Source organism: Oncorhynchus mykiss, chromosome 16 (genome assembly GCF_013265735.2).
Source record: "Oncorhynchus mykiss isolate Arlee chromosome 16, USDA_OmykA_1.1, whole genome shotgun sequence".
Classification (NCBI taxonomy): Eukaryota; Metazoa; Chordata; class Actinopteri; order Salmoniformes; family Salmonidae; genus Oncorhynchus; species Oncorhynchus mykiss.
Window position 1 is genome coordinate 60455256 of NC_048580.1, and position 19029 is coordinate 60474284.

At 41.4% G+C, this 19029-nt stretch overlaps 1 protein-coding gene across 5 annotated transcripts; it reads left to right on the forward strand.

Moving 5' to 3' along the window:
• The first annotated feature begins 252 nt into the window (after nt 1–252).
• On the forward strand, nt 253–18552 carry LOC110492467 (eukaryotic translation initiation factor 2D). Of its 5 annotated transcripts, none has more exons than XM_036947471.1 (7): nt 253–2978; nt 3043–3836; nt 3937–4027; nt 5644–5764; nt 5863–6038; nt 16882–16933; nt 18516–18552. In XM_036947471.1, exons 3-6 carry the CDS (start codon nt 3942–3944, stop codon nt 16913–16915), a joined length of 417 nt encoding a protein of 138 aa, XP_036803366.1. In that variant the 5' UTR covers nt 253–2978; nt 3043–3836; nt 3937–3941; the 3' UTR covers nt 16916–16933; nt 18516–18552. The 5 variants fall into 5 exon arrangements, with proteins under 5 accessions (XP_036803366.1, XP_036803367.1, XP_036803364.1 ...); XM_036947472.1 differs by having other exon boundaries at nt 3789–3836; XM_036947469.1 differs by having other exon boundaries at nt 253–1092; nt 2840–3836.
• Nucleotides 18553–19029: the final 477 nt, after the last annotated feature.

The following is a 19029-nucleotide window of genomic DNA, read 5'->3' on the forward strand; positions in this document are numbered from 1 at the left end:
TTCTGTTCCACGGAGGTCATTCATTTTCAATGGAGAAGTCCGCAACGCTACTTTGGCGGTGCCGTACTAGGTTGTGGTGCATTCTCTGTACGGCATGCATTCAATATTTCTTGTCCTGCATTGCTTTACCTTGCGGTGGTACCAACAGAAGTACACACAGACTCCAACTAGCTATCTTTTAGCAAGTTGAAAGAGAAGCAAGTGCCTCAAGTACAGAAAATGGGGACTAGACACAGCGAAACATCTGCATCAGATGGACATTGTGCATAAAGGTCCAATGCGGACGTTTTTATCTCAATATCAAATAATTTCTTATGTGTAACAAATTAATGAAATCATTAAAATTGTCAAATTATCAAAAACAGCCTCTTAGCTAAATGTAATTTCTCAAGCAATAATTTTGCTAGGACTGTCTGGGAGTGGTCTGAGAGAGGGGCCTAATTGGAGGAGCCTAATGATAGGGATTTGTAACCTAAAAACGAGTTATTGGCAGAGAAGAGGGCAAACAATATTTTCAAACAGCTCTTTGACTAAAAGTGCATTTTCATTATTTCCCAGTGTTATTTCAACCTCATAGTCGGGATATATATAAAGCACAGTAAAATCACGTGTTTGACTGCACTGGGCCTTTAAGGCATCTCATAGGACTGAATTTACGGCAATTGGCAGAATCCTTCCGGACGTAGTTTGTGATGCACCAAAATAGCTGCTGTCCATTTTCGTGCTGAATGTTTTTTTTTTTTTTAAGAACTTGCGAAGTGTGGGTTTAAACTTAGCGAGTAAATATAATCGAATACATTTTAGGAGTAAGAACTTGAGTTGACGACGGTGACGTTTTCAGTATGTTTGCGAAGTCCAACACAGTGATTAAACGCTCCGATAGGCGAGGAGTCACTCGTTCCACATTAAACTCAACGATTTACAATGGAGTTGAGCGACGACGAGTAGTGTGGTGGGCCGACTGGAGCTCCGACGTTTTAATGGAAAAAAACGACACATTTCAGCACCCAAAGAATAGGCAGCAATTACACACGATATTTTCTATTCGCCGCTCAACTCAACAGGCATCCAGCCTCTTTGGTAGCTAGAAAGGTACCCAGACAGCCAGAGTGAGAGGAGTCTGGAAAAGACATGCAATTTCATATATGCTAGATTGTGACTGAGACCTGTAGGACGTTCCATTTGATTTCAATCACTTTTTGACCGCACCCCTTTTTAATTTGAACAAAACCTCCCATACATATTTGCTCATGGTAGAAGTGGTCAGAAAGTGACTCTTAGGACCTGAATGCCAAAACATTCAGTAGAGGAGGTGCCTAAAGTTGGCCATTTTTGCATACTCCACCATACCATGAGGCATCCATGTCTTCATCAGTGGAAAAGATTAACGGTCGAGTTTTATATAATTTTAAAGCTTACAATAATTTTTTCAAACTATTTGATCATTTCTATAACTTTAAATTGTTTTTGTATCTTTAACTTAAATTATCAAAAAATGCATAAACTCAGATTATTTTCAATTTTCGCCTATGTTGTAGTTTATGTGGCGTTAAAACAACTGGGAACTCTGAACATTACCAGGTCAAATCATGACATCAGTGATCTTCAGGTCAGAAAGTAGGAGCTCTAGAAAGAGGCCCGAATTCCGAGTTGGATGACTGTTCAAATAGATTTTTTCCCCAGTCGGCTCTCTCTTTTCTTCGAGGTCCAAGTTGTTTTTAATGCACTTAAGTCAGAGTTCCGAGCCCCCAGTTATTTTGAACACAGCATTAGACCCTATTTTATATCATCCGAAGTGTTTGAGTTTTGGCCGCCATCGGTTGAAACCATAGAGATAGATAAGAGGACTCGGCTTTGTGTCTGTGACAGCATGGGCAGTGCCATTGAGGCACATCTCCATTTGACGTAGTCCATTTTCATGACTCCAACAGGGTCACCAGGAGAGATCAGCCAATGAAGTTGGAAGTCATACCTGTTGACTACATTAAAATGGTGGAAGCCCTCAATGATACCTCCCATGCTAATACAGCTTTTTGGCCACTATGATTCATTATGATTGAGACAGCATGCTCTTAACACAAGGTGGGTGTTAAATGTACTAAAATGGGAATCAAATGGTACACAAAGATGGTTGGATGTCTACACATCAGATAATATTGACTTGAATGGGAATATCAGTTCTTTTAAAGTACACTGTCAATCTTCCATAGGAAACCTATTGAAATCATATAAATATTGATAATAGAATAGACATTCCCATTTAAGTTGACATTCAACGATGGGTGGACCAACGGCCATCTTTGTGGTAGTAATTAAATTACAATTTCTAAATTGCAGTGGTCTGAAGGATAGGATCATTCTATTAATTACATTTCTATGATTGAAATGACACCCACCCTGATATCAAACTCAACCGTTCGTATTTTCCAGTGATGAAGACATGTATGTCTCATGGTATGGTGTGGTATGCAAAATGGGTAAACTTTCGGCACAAATCTCCTGAACGTTTTTGCATTCAGGTCCAAAAAGTCACTTTCTGACCACTTCTAACATGGGCAAATATGTATGGAAAGTTCCATTCAAATGTCAAGGGTGAGGTCAAAAAGTGATTGAAATCAAATGGAATAACCCCTGTTCAATTTTCTAGAGTCACACTCACAAACAACTAAAGATGTACATAGTGCTTATAATTCACTTAGGATTTTTGTGGAATGAAGCATCACAACATTTCCTGAAAACCTTTTCACATAGATTACAACAATATTTCATATTGACACTCTACCCACCTTAGGAGGAAGCTGAAAGCTGACATATCCACAGCCTTTCCCTCTCTGTGCAGGAACTGTCCGAGTTGGTCCCAAACAAAGAGGAGCTGAATGTAGTGAAGATCTATGCCCACAAGGGAGATGCAGTCACCCTCTACGTGCTTCATAAGAACCCAGTGTTGTTTGAGCTGGAGAAACGTGTCTATCTCACAGGTAGGGTTAAAGTCTTCATGTCTATCTCACAGGAAGGGTTACAGTCAACATGTCTATCCCACAGGAAGGGTTAAAGTCTTCATGTCTATCTCACAGGAAGGGTTACAGTCAACATGTCTATCCCACAGGTAGGGTTAAAGTCAACATGTCTATCCCACAGGAAGGGTTACAGTCAACATGTCTATCCCACAGGAAGCGTTGCAGTCAACATGTCTATCCCACATGTAAGGTTAAAGTCAACATGTGTATCCCACAGGAAGGGTTACAGTCAACATGTCTATCCCACAGGTAGGGTTACAGTCAACATGTCTATCCCACAGGTAGGGTTAAAGTCAACATGTCTATCCCACAGGAAGGGTTACAGTCAACATGTCTATCCCACAGGAAGCGTTACAGTCAACATGTCTATCCCACAGGTAGGGTTAAAGTCAACATGTCTATCCCACAGGTAGGGTTAAAGTCAACATGTCTATCCCACAGGTGGGGTTAAAGTCGACATGTCTATCTCACAGGTAGGGTGGGGCGGCAGGGTAGCCTAGTGGTTAGAGTGTTGGACTAGTAACCGGAAGGTTGCAAGTTCAAACCCCCGAGCTGACAAATCTGTCATTCTGCCCCTTAACAGGCAGTTAACCCACTGTTCCTAGGCCGCCATTGAAAATAAGATTTTGTTCTTAACTAGTTAAATAAAGGTAAAAAAAAAAAGGGATACAGTCCAAATGTCTCAAGTGGCAGAGATGCACTGACCATACAACTCAGGAAAAAAATAGAAATCTTGACTACTGTTGTTTTCCAATGTCCCCGTTTTGCCAGCATTCACAACATGGCCTCCAGTGTTACAGAAGCTGGCTGGAGGGGCAGGTAAGGTTATTTGTCTTACATAAAACCTGGATTGATATTAATCAATGTATCAGTCATTCACATGTATTCTGAAACTCTCATGAGATCCGCTTCTCCACAGATCTCATGCTGCCTGGAGTGGTGGTGCCTCCAAGTGGTCTCCCAGAGGTGAAGAAGGGGGACTTCTGTGCTGTTAAAGTTGTTAGCAACAGGTAAGTTGATTGACTGAATCCATTTGCAGTCATGATTAGCTGTTACCGCTGTCTGTAATGAACACATTGACATACTGTAAACACATCGACAATGGCAGGCTTCATATTCTTGCTCATAACGTTGTGGTTGTTTGTTGCCAGGGCTCCCATGGCAGTGGGCACTGGTGCACTGCCACCATGTCCAATGATATGTTTCTGTTTATAATTTCAGATATTTTGGTAGGCTATTTGTTAGTCAACTTGTCTATAATTAGATACATGCAGCTTCTCTTCTGTCATTATATGTTGCCCTAGAAGATTAAATAAACCCAATTCTGCTTGGATGCATATTTGATGTGATTAAAATACTATCAGCTTTTATGGTGCTGATAAAGATAGCACCTCTACAGACGGTATCTAACTGCACATTTGCATTCTCTCAAGATGCTGAAAGAAATAAATCATATTTCTCCACTCTTTTTCCCCAAGTCAAAATGTAGCCTACATTTGAAGGAGTTAATATTAAGGCTATGTTATAGACATACAGTCAGTGTCCAGATTTCAGTTTCCATTTAACCCATCTGAACAGTAGGCTACAGTTCCCTTGACAGGCCTATTAAGTCCCCGTCTTGTGACTGTCGAATTTGTAGGCTATACCGCCTCACAATCATCACACATAACGTAGCCGGGACTGCTATAATCCTCTTTTACCACTTCACAAATATTACTTTTTTGGCCCTCCCTTCTCTTTATTTTCAACTCTCCAATTCACGGCGCTTCTCTTATTGAATTAAACTCAGACATTGTCCTTTTTGTTTCCGTGGATTGACGTTTACTTTTTCTGCCCGTTCCCAAAAGCATTTGGCATGTAAACTATTTGCCGCGTGTGCAGTTAATCCCTAAAAGTTTAGGCTAATGCACTACTACCATATAGCCTAAAATAATAAAAGAAAAACCTCAACGTAGCATATATATATATATATATATATATATATATATATATATATATATACATACATATACATACAGTTTTATATCTTTATGTTTGAAGCCTGAAATGTGTATATATATATATATATATATATATATATATATATATATATATATATATATATATATATATATATATATATATATATACACACATTTCAGGCTTCAAACATAAAGATATAAAACTGTATTTTTTTGTGAAGAATCAACAACAAGTGGGACACAATCATGAAGTGGAACGACATTTATTGGATATTTCAAACTTTTTTAACAAATCAAAAACTGAAAAATTGGGCGTGCAAAATTATAATTTCTAAAAAACTGTTTTTGCTTTGTCATTACAGGGTGTGTTGATTGAAGGGGTAAAAAAAAATTGTTTAGAATAAGGCTGTAACGTAACAAAATGTGGAAAAAGTAAAGGGGTCTGAATGCTTTCTGAATGCACTGTAACTGCCATTTTAAAGGGAACACCAACATAAAGTGTCTTAATAGGGCGTTGGGCCATCACGAGCCACCAGAACAGCTTCAATGTGACCAGTGCGAAAAAAGCACGAAGAATGTATGCACTTACTACTGGATAAGAGCTAAATGACTAAAATGTATAATGTAAAGTCATGATGCATCACAGCGTCATCTTGTGTCCACAGGACGCTAGACAAAATGCAGCACTGCCACCAGCTGGTCTTCCCTGGCCAGCCACCCGTAGTAAAGAAGGGCCACATTGAGCCCATAGACATCTCTGTGGCCTTCAGGAACTCCAACAAGAAGGTACTGCCTTGACAACATCTTTACAATCTTTCTTGTTTTAAATCAGCACTCCTCAATCTTTGTGATTAATAAAATATATGTTCCTCCCTACTCTGTAGGTGACCATGATAAAGAACCTGGAGGTGTATGGTGTGGACCCCATGGCCGTATCGTTAGCCCTGCAGCACAGTGTCCACGCCAGCTCAGCCCTGAACTCCGTCCCTGCCTCAAAGGACCGTGTCCTGGTCCAGATACAAGGAAACCGGGTCCAGCAAGTCGGCAAACTGCTGCTACTGTAGGTTCGCAAACATTTCCTATTGGTAACCACATGACAAGACTGTCTTAATACCAACTCTTGATTTAACAGGTGTTTATGTGCATCATTTCTAAGGCTTTCCCCCACTTTATTTTTCTGATAAGTACCAAATTCCCCGCAAGTACATCCAGGGTCTAGACAAAGTTCAGAAGCCTGAAAAGAAGAAATAATATAACCGCAACATTTCATCAACAAGTACAGTGGGGCAAAAAAGTATTTAGTCAGCCACCAATTGTGCAAGTTCTACCACTTAAAAATATGAGAGAGGCCTGTAATTTTTATCATAGGTATGCTTAAACTATGACAGACAAAATGGAAGAAAAAAAATCCAGAAAATCACATTGTAGGATTTTTAATGAATTTATTTGCAAATTGTGGTGGAAAATAAGTATTTGGTCAATAACAAAAGTTTATCTCAATACTTTGTTATATACCCTTTGTTGGCAATGACAGAGGTCAAAAGTTTTCTGTAAGTCTTCACAAGGTTTTCACACACTGTTGCTGGTATTTTGGCCCATTCCTCCATGCAGATCTCCTCTAGAGCAGGGATGTTTTGGGGCTGTTGCTGGGCAACACGGACATTCAACTCCCTCCAAAGATTTTCTATGAGGTTGAGATCTGGAGACTGGCTAGGCCACTCCAGGACCTTGAAATACACCCGGGCGGTGTGTTTGGGGTCATTGTCATGCTGAAAGACCCAGCCACGTTTCATCTTCAATGCCCTTGCTGATGGAAGGAGGTTTTTACTCAAAATCTCACGATACATGGCCCCATTCATTCTTTCCTTTACACGGATCAGTCGTCCTGGTCCCTTTGCAGAAAAACAGCCCCAAAGCATGATGTTTCCACCTCCATGCTTCACAGTAGGTATGGTTTTCTTTGGATGCAACTCAGCATTCTTTGTCCTCCAAACACGACGAGTTAAGTTTTTACCAAAAAGTTATGTTTTGGTTTCATCTGACCATATGACATTCTCCCAATCTTCTTCTGGACCATCCAAATGCTCTCTAGCAAACTTCAGACGGGCCTGGACATGTACTGGCTTAAGCAGGGGGACACGTCTGGCACTGCAGGATTTGAGTCCCTGGCGGCGTAGTGTGTTACTGATGGTAGGCTTTGTTACTTTGGTCCCAGCTCTCTGCAGGACATTCACTAGGTCCCCCTGTGTGGCTCTGGGATTTTAGCTCACCGTTCTTGTGACCATTTTGATCCCACGGGGTGAGATCTTGCGTGGCGCCCCAGATCTAGGGAGATTATCAGTGGTCTTGTATGTCTTCCATTTCCTAATAATTGCTCCCACAGTTGATTTCTTCAAACCAAGCTGCTTACCTATTGCAGATTCAGTCTTCCCAGCCTGGTGCAGGTCTACCTTTTTGTTTCTGGTGTCCTTTGACAGCTCTTTGGTCTTGGCCATAGTGGAGTTTGGAGTGTGACTGTTTGAGGTTGTGGACAGGTGTCTTTTATACTGATAACAAGTTCAAACAGGTGCCATTAATACAGGTAACGAGTGGAGGACAGAGGAGCCTCTTAAAGAAGAAGTTACAGGTCTGTGAGAGCCAGAAATCTTGCTTGTTTGTAGGTGACCAAATACTTATTTTCCACCATAATTTGCAAATAAATTCATTAAAAATCCTACAATGTGATTTTCTGGATTTTTTTTCTCATTTTGTCTGTCATAGTTGAAGTGTACCTATGATGACAATTACAGGCCTCTCATCTTTTTAAGTGGTAGAACTTGCACAATTGGTGGCTGACTAAATACTTTTTTTGCCCCACTGTATGTATAGCTGTGTAAACAAATTGTTTACAAATTGTCTATCATGAAATAAAGTTTACTCCAGGATTAGCTAAATTTATGTTGTCATTAATGTTACATTGTGCTAGCCTAGATGCCAGCCTGAGATGTCTGTTCAGTTAGAATATTCCACTCAATTAGAATATGACCTGTCCAATCATCATCCTCTGAGTCTATGAGTGGAGTTAGCGATGCCTGACATTGACCATGGTTACTATTGAAAAGGTGACCCAATCATTCAAATAGGCTGTGTTCCGTAGAAACAGCACTCATTAATGAAACAATGCCAAACAGTTTCTATACCAGAGTTACCAGGCTGAGAAAGTCTGTCTTGCATCCAGGCTAACATTGTTCTCTCTGTAGCCTCAAAATCAGGGAAACTTTAAATAAATAGGCCGTATTATTGTACCTAAAAAAAGGGTATTATACTGATAAGAAGCTATTCGATTTTTCCATACATACAGTATATGACGTCTGCTTTGAAGAGATTTTCAGCTGAATGACTCAAATGTCAGTGTCCACAAACAATTCCATAGTGACAGACAGAATGCAATAACTTGTCTCTGACAACATCTGAGTTGTTAGAAAGGCTTGTTTTGTAACTGATGGTACACCACAAAATCAATAGCTAAGCAGTAAGCCTGTCATATATTGGCATGTTTTGAAGACATCAATAATGGGACAGTACAGTGGTCAAAAGTACCTAGGTGTCTGGCTAGACTGCAAACTCTCCTTCCAGACTCATATCAAACATCTCCAATCGAAAATCAAATCAAGAGTCGGCTTTCTATTCCGCAACAAAGCCTCCTTCACTCACGCCGCCAAGCTTACCCTAGTAAAACTGACTATCCTACCGATCCTCGACTTCGGCAATGTCATCTACAAAATGGCTTCCAACACTCTACTCAGCAAACTGGATGCAGTCTATCACAGTGCCATCCGTTTTGTCACTAAAGCACCTTATACCACCCACCACTGCGACTTGTATGCTTTAGTCGGCTGGCCCTCGCTACATATTCGTCGCCAGACCCACTGGCTCCAGGTCATCTACAAGTCCTTGCTAGGTAAAGCTCCGCCTTATCTCAGTTCACTGGTCACGATGGCAACACCCATCCGTAGCACTCGCTCCAGCAGGTGTATCTCACTGATCATCCCTAAAGCCAACACCTCATTTGGCCGCCTTTCGTTTCAGTACTCTGCTGCCTGTGACTGGAACGAACTGCAAAAATCGCTGAAGTTGGAGACTTTTATCTCCCTCACCAACTTCAAACATCAGCTATCTGAGCAGCTAACCGATCGCTGCAGCTGTACATAGTCTATTGGTAAATAGCCCACACATTTTCACCTACCACATTCCCATACTGTTTTTATTTATTTACTTTTCTGCTCTTTTGCACACCAATATCTCTACCTGTACATGACCATCTGATAATTTATCACTCCAGTGTTAATCTGCAAAATTGTAATTATTCGCCTACCTCCTCATGCCTTTTGCACACATTGTATATAGACTCCCCCTTTTTTTTCTCTATTGTGTTATTGACTTGTTAATTGTTTACTCCATCTGTGTTGTCTGTTCACACTGCTATGCTTTATCTTGGCCAGGTCGCAGTTGCAAATGAGAACTTGTTCTCAACTAGCCTACCTGGTTAAATAAAGGTGAAATAATTTTTTTTTTAAAAAGAGTTGGAGCGTTGCAACAAAACCTACAATCACATACTTCTGTAATGGAGTCACTGGTTCTATCAAGTCACATCAAAGGCTTTACGGGGGTCAGAAGTTTACACTGCATTAGACAACATTGTCAGATGAAATTAATAAATAAAATATAATTTACTTCCTTTACTAATCCATTTAAATGTCAAATGTATTGTGATATCCATCCAAAATGTGTGGTTTAAAAGAAAAAATATATTTTAGCCCATTTGAAAAATAAATATAAGCACATTTAATACTATATTTTTTAAACAGTAGCTAACATGTTTTAAATGCCTTTTGCATGTGGGTAAAGAATGTGAGGACACCATTACAGCAGTATCCATAACAAATGTCCATGGTGACATCACCCTCAATAATGTAGCTTATTTTACTTCAGCTACAGATATTAGGTCACTGGTTTGGGGCGGCAGTTCCATAGGTCACTGGTTTGGGGCGGCAGGTGGTTAGAGCGTTCAGCCAGTAACCGAAAGGTTGCTGGATCGAATCCCCGCGCTGACAAGGTAAAAATCTGTCGTTCTGCCTCTGAACAAGGCAGTTAACCCACTGTTCCCCGGTAGGCCGTCATTGTCAATAAGAATTTGTTCTTAACTGACTTGCCTAGTTAAATAAAGGTTACATTTTTTTGAAATACATAGATGACCGTCAGGTAGAAGGCGCTGGACTCCAGAAGATGAGGAAGGTAACAATGTAGGCTAGAGGAGGTTTTGGTATTATTAGGGTTTCGCCATTGGAAACAAATGAAGCATATAATCATTAATGCAAAGCATAAACCAAGCTTATACCAGCCTTCTCTTAATGTTACTGTAGCCATATATAATTTAATCAAAGAAAGATTAATTATATCCATTATCCTTTAAATGCAGTATACATCAGATTTTACTAGTTAATTTGTGGAAAAAATAACATGTATATTCTGATAAATATGTGCCGAGCAAATTAACACATTTTACTACTACTCCCCTAGTTATTGTACTCATCCAACTGTTTAAGACAGCATTAGATACCCAGCAGCAGTTAGTTCTATAGGTATACTTACAGGGGATGCACACTATACCCAGGGCTTGGTAGAACACACCCTGCAGAGTGACCATTCATTGTTCCTCTTGAGGAATTTACCCACCACATATACTGTATTAGCAGAAACAGCATCCAGAAGAGTGCCTCTCCTCTCACCAGCACATATCTGTGCTATGGTCATATCACTGAGGGTTAACCACACACACGCACACATATGTTCAAACATGCACACACAGCGTCTGTATTTACCCATTGTTAATCATTACTCAGACGATATCTGAGGCACACACAAGCTTATTAGCTGGACTACAGAGGTTGGCCACTTCGAAATTCAACTAATCTTGTGTGCATCTAAAGAAACGTCTTCCAGTCCACTCACTTATCTACTTTTATTATCTCATGCTGATGTGGTTGTTGTTTTTCCCTTTTTAGCCATCTCTCATAATATGATGACCCCGATGAAGGGTCTTACCTAAGGGTCTTTCTTTCTTGCTGGTAAACATGTACTTTGACATCCAGCACATACTCAAAGCCATTGGATCTGTGTATCTCTTCTCATTCAAAATACACTGAACCAAAATATAAACGCAGCATGTAAGTGTTGTTCCCATGTTTCATGAGCTGAAATAAAAGATCCCAGAAATGTTCTATACGTTCAAAAAGCGTATTTCTCTCAAATGTTGTGCACAAATTCTGTTTACATCCCTGTTATTGAGCATTTCTCCTTTGCCAAGATAATCCATCCACCTGACAAGTGTGGCATATCAAGAAGCTGATTAATAAGGATCGGTGTCCCTCTAGCGGGACAACTTTCAGTGAAACTGGAGGACGCGCAACTCAAATAAATTCTAATAAGTATTATGGATTTTAAACATTTAGGTATATAAGTGTCTTATATCGGATGAAAGCTTAAATTCTTAATCTAACTTCACTGTCCGATTTACAGTAGCTATTACAGCAAAAACATGCCATGCGATTGTTTGAGGACGGCGCCCCACATCAAAATATTTTTCCACCGGCACAGGTTTCAGACATTCACATATAAAGATGAAATATTCTCTCTTTGAAAATATTCCTCTGATTTGTCATCCAAAGGGTCCCAGCTGTAACATGTGGTGTCGTTTTGTTAGATGAAATCCTTCTTTATATCCCAAAAGGTAAGTTTAGTTGGCACCATCAATTGAGTAATCCACTCGTTCAACTTGCAGAGAAAGAAATCCGAAAATCTACCCCTAAACTTTGTTTCAACAAGTCAAAATATGTTTCTATTTACTCCTCAGATAGCCTCAAATGTAATCAAACTATAATATTTATTTCGGAAAGAAGTATGTTCAATATGAAACCGATTTTAGCAGGTGCGAATTTCTTCATGGCGTGCGCAAACACGGATTTCCAAGACTGTCCTACTAAAACTGTTATTTCTTATTCGTTGTTGAAGTTACAAGCCTTGGACATAGACTGCTGTCACCATGTGGAAGCCGTGGGAATTGCATCAAGGGAGCTAATTTACAATATGACCTTTCTCTTGCATTTCTAAGAGGATGGTCTCTCTCTCAAAAAAATAATTTTTCTTTGGATTTTCTCCTATCATATCTTTTTGTGTTATATTCTCCTTCATTATTTTAACATTTCTACAAACTTCAAAGTGTTTTCTTTCCAATGTTACCAATTATATCCTGCATGATCATAACACAGGGGCATAGGGGCACCTTGTGCTGGGGGACAATAAAATGCCACTCTAAAGTGTTGAGGGAATATGCAATTGGCATGCTGACTGCAGGAATGTCCACCAGAGCTGTTGCCAGATAATTTAATGTTAATTTCTCTACCATAAGTCGCCTCCAGCGTCGTTTTAGATAATTTGGCAGTACGCCCAACTGGCCTCACAGCCCCAGACCGCGTGTAACCACGCCAGCCCAGGACCTCCCACATCCGGCTTCTTCACCTGCAGAATCATCTGAGATCAGCCACCAGGACAGCTGATGGAACTATGGGTTTGCACAAACTGTCAGAAATCATCACAGGGAAGCTAATTTGTGTGCTCGTCATCCTCATCTGGGTCTTGACCTGACTGCAGTTTGGCATCGTAACAGACATCAGTGGGCAAATGCTCACCTTCAATGGCCACTGGCTCGCTGGAGAAGTGTGCTCTTCACAGATTAACTCTAGTTTCAACTGTACCAGGCAGATGGCAGACAGCGTGTATGGCGTCGTGTGGCAGAGCGCTTTGCTGATGTCAACGTTGTGAACAGAGTGCCCCAAGGTAGAGTTGGGGTTATGGTATGGGCAGGCATAAGCTACGGACAAAGAACACAATTGCATTTGTCGATGGAAATTTGAATGCACAGAGATTCCGTGACGAGATCCTGAGGCCCATTGTCGTTCTATTCATCCGCTGCTATCACCTCATATTTCAGCATGATAACGCATGGCCCCATGTCGCAAGGATCTGTACACAATTCCTGGAAGCTGAAAATGTACCACTTCTTCTATGGCCTGCATACTCACCAGACATGTTTGGGATGCTCTGGCTCGACGTGTACGACAGCGTGTTCCAGTTCCTGACATTATCCAGCAAATTCGCACAGCAAGTAAAGAGGAATGGGACAACATTCTACAGGCCACAATCAACAGCCTGATCAACTCTATGTGAAGAAGATGTGTCGCGCTGCATGAAGCAAATGGTGGTCACACCACATACTGACTGGTTTTCTGATCCATGCCCCCAACTTTTTTTAAGGTATCTGTGACCACCAGATGCTTCTATGAACTGTAACTCAGTAAAATCTTTGAAATTGATGCATGTTGTGTTTATATTTTTGTTCAGTGTATAATGGGCCATTACATTGGCCTGTCAGAATGTAAGCATTTCTGACTGGAAAGATCAGGGGCTGGATAGATCAGGGGCTGGATAGATCAGGCTACAGCACTCCATTACTGCAGTTGTCTGTTCCGCCTCTTAAGGATTTTATATTTCTGAAGTTGACAACCAAGGGAATGCTTGTCGAAATATCACTTAGTGTCTGCATTCTCTTGCCCAGTCCCTTTTGAAGTGATACTGTGAAAAAAATCATGCAGGCTGTGACTGGAATATGGCTTGAAATAGAACATTAATAAAATGGATGAGAACTTTTTACGGTCTCTCAGTCCCATTGTGAGTTGCTTCAGACTAGAATATGCAGACTCACCCTTTTTCTCTCCTCTCATGACTGACTGAGTGGGGGGAGAGGACATCTATCTGTGTATGTGTCTAGTGGTACAGTATAAAACACAGTTAGCCAGGCAGCATAGCAGCGAGTCCCTAGATGATGCACTCCTAGGCTGGTCCCCATCCACCTGCCACTGCCACAACCTGTAGTCTGTGATGTCAAAAGTAGTGCATTTTAGGAGTAGGGTTACATAACCAAATTTAATGCTAAACACTTGTCCTATGAATTGGTGACACAAATTCTTCCTGCTCCGATCTAATCTCATCAGATGATGCATACATTTTATTAAGGAGTTTAGTATACTGCTGAAGCCAGCCAACAGATGGCACTGTGTAGATATTTATGGTAAAAGGTTCCTTTCCAACGGTTTTATCTTCTTTTAAGCTCACATTTTCAACTCCACAAGCAAGGAATCTGGTCTGCACCACATTGCACAATATTGTACAATCTTACATGGCAATTAGCTGGCCTAAAGACATCTCTGTGCAAATGTTCAACACTGAAAATCCTTTACTGTTGTCCCCATGCAATGACTGGCCCCAGGAAGTGAGTGATGGCATTTGGGGCACCGACGGGAACACAATGACAGTAATGACAATAATTATGGCTTCAGGCCTCTATTTAGTAGATAATAGGCTCCAGCAATGTGATTTTCCAACTTAACCTCAATTACTTCTTTGTCCTGGGGTGCTTGCCTGCTTGACATTACAGAACGGCACGCCAAACCAGCTGATTAGAGGTGGATAGAAAGGGATTTCTGCTGCTCATAAAACATGTTCAAAGCAGAGGGGAATGCCTTGGAGGAAGAGTGAACATCTCCAAGAGATTATAACCGCAGACTTCATCTGTCAGTTCCCACCTCCACTCTCAGGCCCCTCTCAGTAGTTACAAACGTCACTTCCAGGCCTGAGACAGGAAGGAAGCAGAAGCTTTTTTTCTGTTTACCACAGAGAGGATAGCGTCCAAACGACTGACAACACACTTTGGGCCAAAACTAAAACACAATGAACATGTGAACGGTGCCCAGTCTCCATCGCCCCCTCCTGCCAAGCACTGTTTTCCCTCAGTTCTGTTAACGTTACATCTGCTATCCAAAGCATCAACAGATTACACATCAATTTTAAGCTAAAACACTGCACATTAGTTCAACAAAAATGATGGCATAGCCCATTGTGCTTTTATTTCCCTTTTGACCCATATTTTAATTGCATAGACAATCAGGGGAACTCCAGAATATCACGTGTCACTTAAACATAAGCAGGAGATGAGAGGGCCCTGAGAGATGAGGGGCCTGAGCGATGAGAGGGAGGGGCCTGATATATTAGGGGGAGGGGCCTGATATATTAGGGGAAGGGACCTGCTATGTGAGGGGGAGGATCCTGGGAGATGCCTGAGAGGTGAGGGACCTGAGAGATGAGGGGGAGAGGTCTGAGAGATGAGGTTTATAGCTGGACCCCTCTCAACAACACAGGCATGTAACCGTTTGAAAAGACAGGAGTAAAGTAAGGGTGGTTGGAATTAGAAGAAGAAAAAAAACGACTTCTGACACGTGCGCTGGTTGCTATATTAGAGGAGGCCTTGTTGCCAGGGAAACCAGGGTTCCGCAATCAGTATTCTGAGCGCTGAATAGGAATAGCTGAGGAGAATTCGATGCCTCGGCTCACATCCAGGGTCATCTCGTACTTCAAACATCCCGGGCTGTCCACTAAATCTGCCTTCCACCCCCACCATACGGGATCCACCATACGTCACCACCACCCACTGCTTAATTGTAGTCTCTCACAAGGTGATATGTCGCCATTGATAAAGTATTTGTGTTCCAAAAAGACACATATAGTACAGTACTCTTGACCAGTAGAGCACCATTTGAGCCAGAGCCAGTGTGCCTCTATCCTCATACTGAACATAAACATGAGCGTGATCACTCAGCGCCTGATGATGTTATGTAACCCTGTAAGCTGTAAGCTGGTCATTAGGAAATATGTTTTTAAACATTTCTGATAGTATTTGGCGTGTGTTCAATCCCATTCAGTAGATGGGGATGGTGGTAGGTAAAGGGTATCATTCTAGTTCAACTGTTGAGGATGGTTTAATCTTCCACAGTTCCATTACCTCTGGCCCAAATTCAATCAAACTCGGGTTGCAAGGCAGGGGTTTGTAACCAAGACATGGTGTAAACATTTCTGTGGCGCGTTCGATAATAGTCCAGCCTACAGTATGTTCTATCTGCTCATTGAAACATTATACAATTACAGTCATACACCTGTTCTTCAGTATGGTTCAAAGTTTTTTTTCTAGATCATATACAGTAGATCTTTGCGATCTATCCATTATTTCTGGAGAAAAGCCAAACAAACACGTGATGAAGTGCTGTAAGGTAGATCTGTAGACATAGCTATGCTCATTGCTCACCAACTGTGTCTCCCTCCTGTGTAGCTGTGCGATCATTAACATATGACTGCCTGTAAAACTATCACCTAAGGGGAAAACCAAGAAAAAGGAAAACATGTTCTGTGTTGTTTCACAGATTTTCTCTACAGAAAAAAAAGTTTCTTATCTTTTTGTCCTGCTACACATTATTAGATTGTTGATTTATTTGACTTGGATTTGATTGTGATGGTCCCCAGAAAAAGTTTGGGATTCAAGTTTAGTTTGTGATCACTCAGGCTAAAACCCACGGGGCAAAAAAACGGTTGAATCAATGTTGTTTCCCCATCATTTCAACCATAAAATGTAATGAAATGACACTGAAGCAACGTGGAAAACTGATTGTCATCAACGTAAGGAATCTCGTCTTTTTTTCACACAACTTTTAACATAAATCCAATGACATGGTGAAATGTTTTGTTGATTACACGTTGAATTCACATTAGTTAACAACTTAACCAAATGTGAATAAAAATGGATGTTGAACTGACGTCTGTGCTCAGTAACAACCTAAAAGAGTGGAAGGAGAGACGTTACAGGTGCTATTCTTTGTTGGTTTTGTTGTACAAGAAAACCGCAGACACCAGTTGAGCTGCTCCTTCATAACAATATGAACTGAGTGGATCTCATCAAATGTCTCTCTTGCCTTGGACAGGTCTGGGACAGGTCTTCACTGGATGTCAAGATAATGCCTTGTCTGGATGGAAGTAAGGTTGGGTTGGGAGTACTATATCCATTACAGATAGCATCAACTGCCTTCGTCAGCTCACATTCCCACTACACTGATAAAAAGGTCCCACGGGACCCATGGTAGCAAGACTAACACCTGTTAATAACTGTGACATGTCACACTGTCTTTGACTTCAGCACCAGTCCATTACCTTGACCTTCTTCTGGGTTTCTCATGAGGTTATGTGGTTCCTGGCGCCACAATCAGATAGGTTGGCCATTACGGCTTGGAAGGGAAAAGTATTTTGATGCTCTAGGTCAGGATTTCCCCTAGCACTAGAGCGCTGATTCAAATAATCAAGCTTTATGATGAGTTGGTTATTTGAATCAGCTGTGTAGTGCCAGGGCAAAAAAACGAATTGTGCCCCCAGGGAGGGCCCCAGAACCGAGTTAGGGAAACCCTGCTCTAGATGACATTGGAACCTAGGGCATCACCTCCACAACAACTTTAAACCAGTGTCAGTAAAACCCAATCATTCATTTTTCTGAGTGGGTTGCTCAGTGGCATCAACATGTCATCCTTAATGTGTGATTCTGGTTGTGCCAAACTATTAATAGACAGGTCATCTACGAATCAGACCAAAGACGTCTCACTCACTAAGCTTATGGTGAACAAGGAGATCTCAGGGATGCAGTCATTGCTTTGAGCTACTACCTGGCTCTAAAGAGCTACACCTCCGCATTGGCACGCAATACACTCTTAAAAGGGGAATTTCACCCTGGGGAAATCTGTCCCTGTTTTCATCATGTCCGAGGTATTTCTAGGACAGTGAGATGTGTTTCACATATAATTGCCCAGGAGGAAGGCAGGTCTGGGCTTCGTGCGCTGAATGATGCACCCTTAGACGGCTGACCCTTAAACTGATATTTGAAAATTAAAGAAACCTTAACCTGACAACAAATGAGATATTGGAAAAACAAACTAACATTTAAAACTAAGTAAATATAAATAAACAAATCTAGTAATGGCACATTGATGGGGGAGCGAGATCTAAAAAGAAATGTAGTCATGCATAGATAATAAACAGTGAGTAGCAGCAGTGTAAAAACAATGTGGAGGAGGGGTCAATGTAATTAACCGATCGCTGCCGTTCGGACAACTACAAATACCTAGGTGTCTGGTTAGACTGTAAACTCTCCTTCCAGACTCACATTAAGCATCTCCCATCCAAAAATTAAATGTAGAATCGGCTTCCTATTTCGCAACAAAGCATCCTTCACTCATGCTGCCAAACATACCCTCGTAAAACGGACTATCCTACCGATCCTTGACTTCGACGATGTCATTTACAAAATAGCCTCCAACACTCTACTCAGCTAATTGTATGTAGTCTATCTCAGTGCCATCCATTTTGTCCCCAAAGCCCCATATACTACCCACCACTGTGACCTGTACGCTCTCATTGGCTGGCCCTCGCTTCATATTCGTCGTCAAACCCACTAGCTCCAGGTCATCTATAAGTCTTTGATATCTGGAGTGTTTCTCCTGTCTTATCTGGTATCCTGTGTGAATTTAAGTATGCTCTCTCTAATTCTCTCTTTCTCTCTTTCTTTCTCTAGATCCATGCCTCAGGACTACCTGGCATGATGACTCCTTGCTGTCCCCAGTCCACCTGGCCGTGCTGCTGCTCCAGTTTCAACTGTTCTCCCTGTGGCTATGGAACCCTGACCTGTTCACCGGACGTGCTACCTGTCCCAGACCTGCTGTTTTCAACTCTCTAGAGACAGCAGGAGCGGTAGAGAGACTCTCAATGATCGGCTATGAAAAGCCAATTGACATTTACTCCTGAGGTGCTGACTTGTTGCACCCTCGACAACTACTGTGATTATTATTATTTGACCATGCTGGTCATTTATGAACATTTGAACATCTTGGCCATGTTCTGTTATAATCTCCACCCGGCACAGCCAGAAGAGGACTGGCCACCCCTCATAGCCTGGTTCCTCTCTAGGTTTCTTCCTAGGTTTTGGCCTTTCTAGTGAGGTTTTTCCTAGCCACCGTGCTTCTACACCTGCATTGCTTGCTGTTTGGGGTTTTAGGCTGGGTTTCTGTACAGCACTTTGATATATCAGC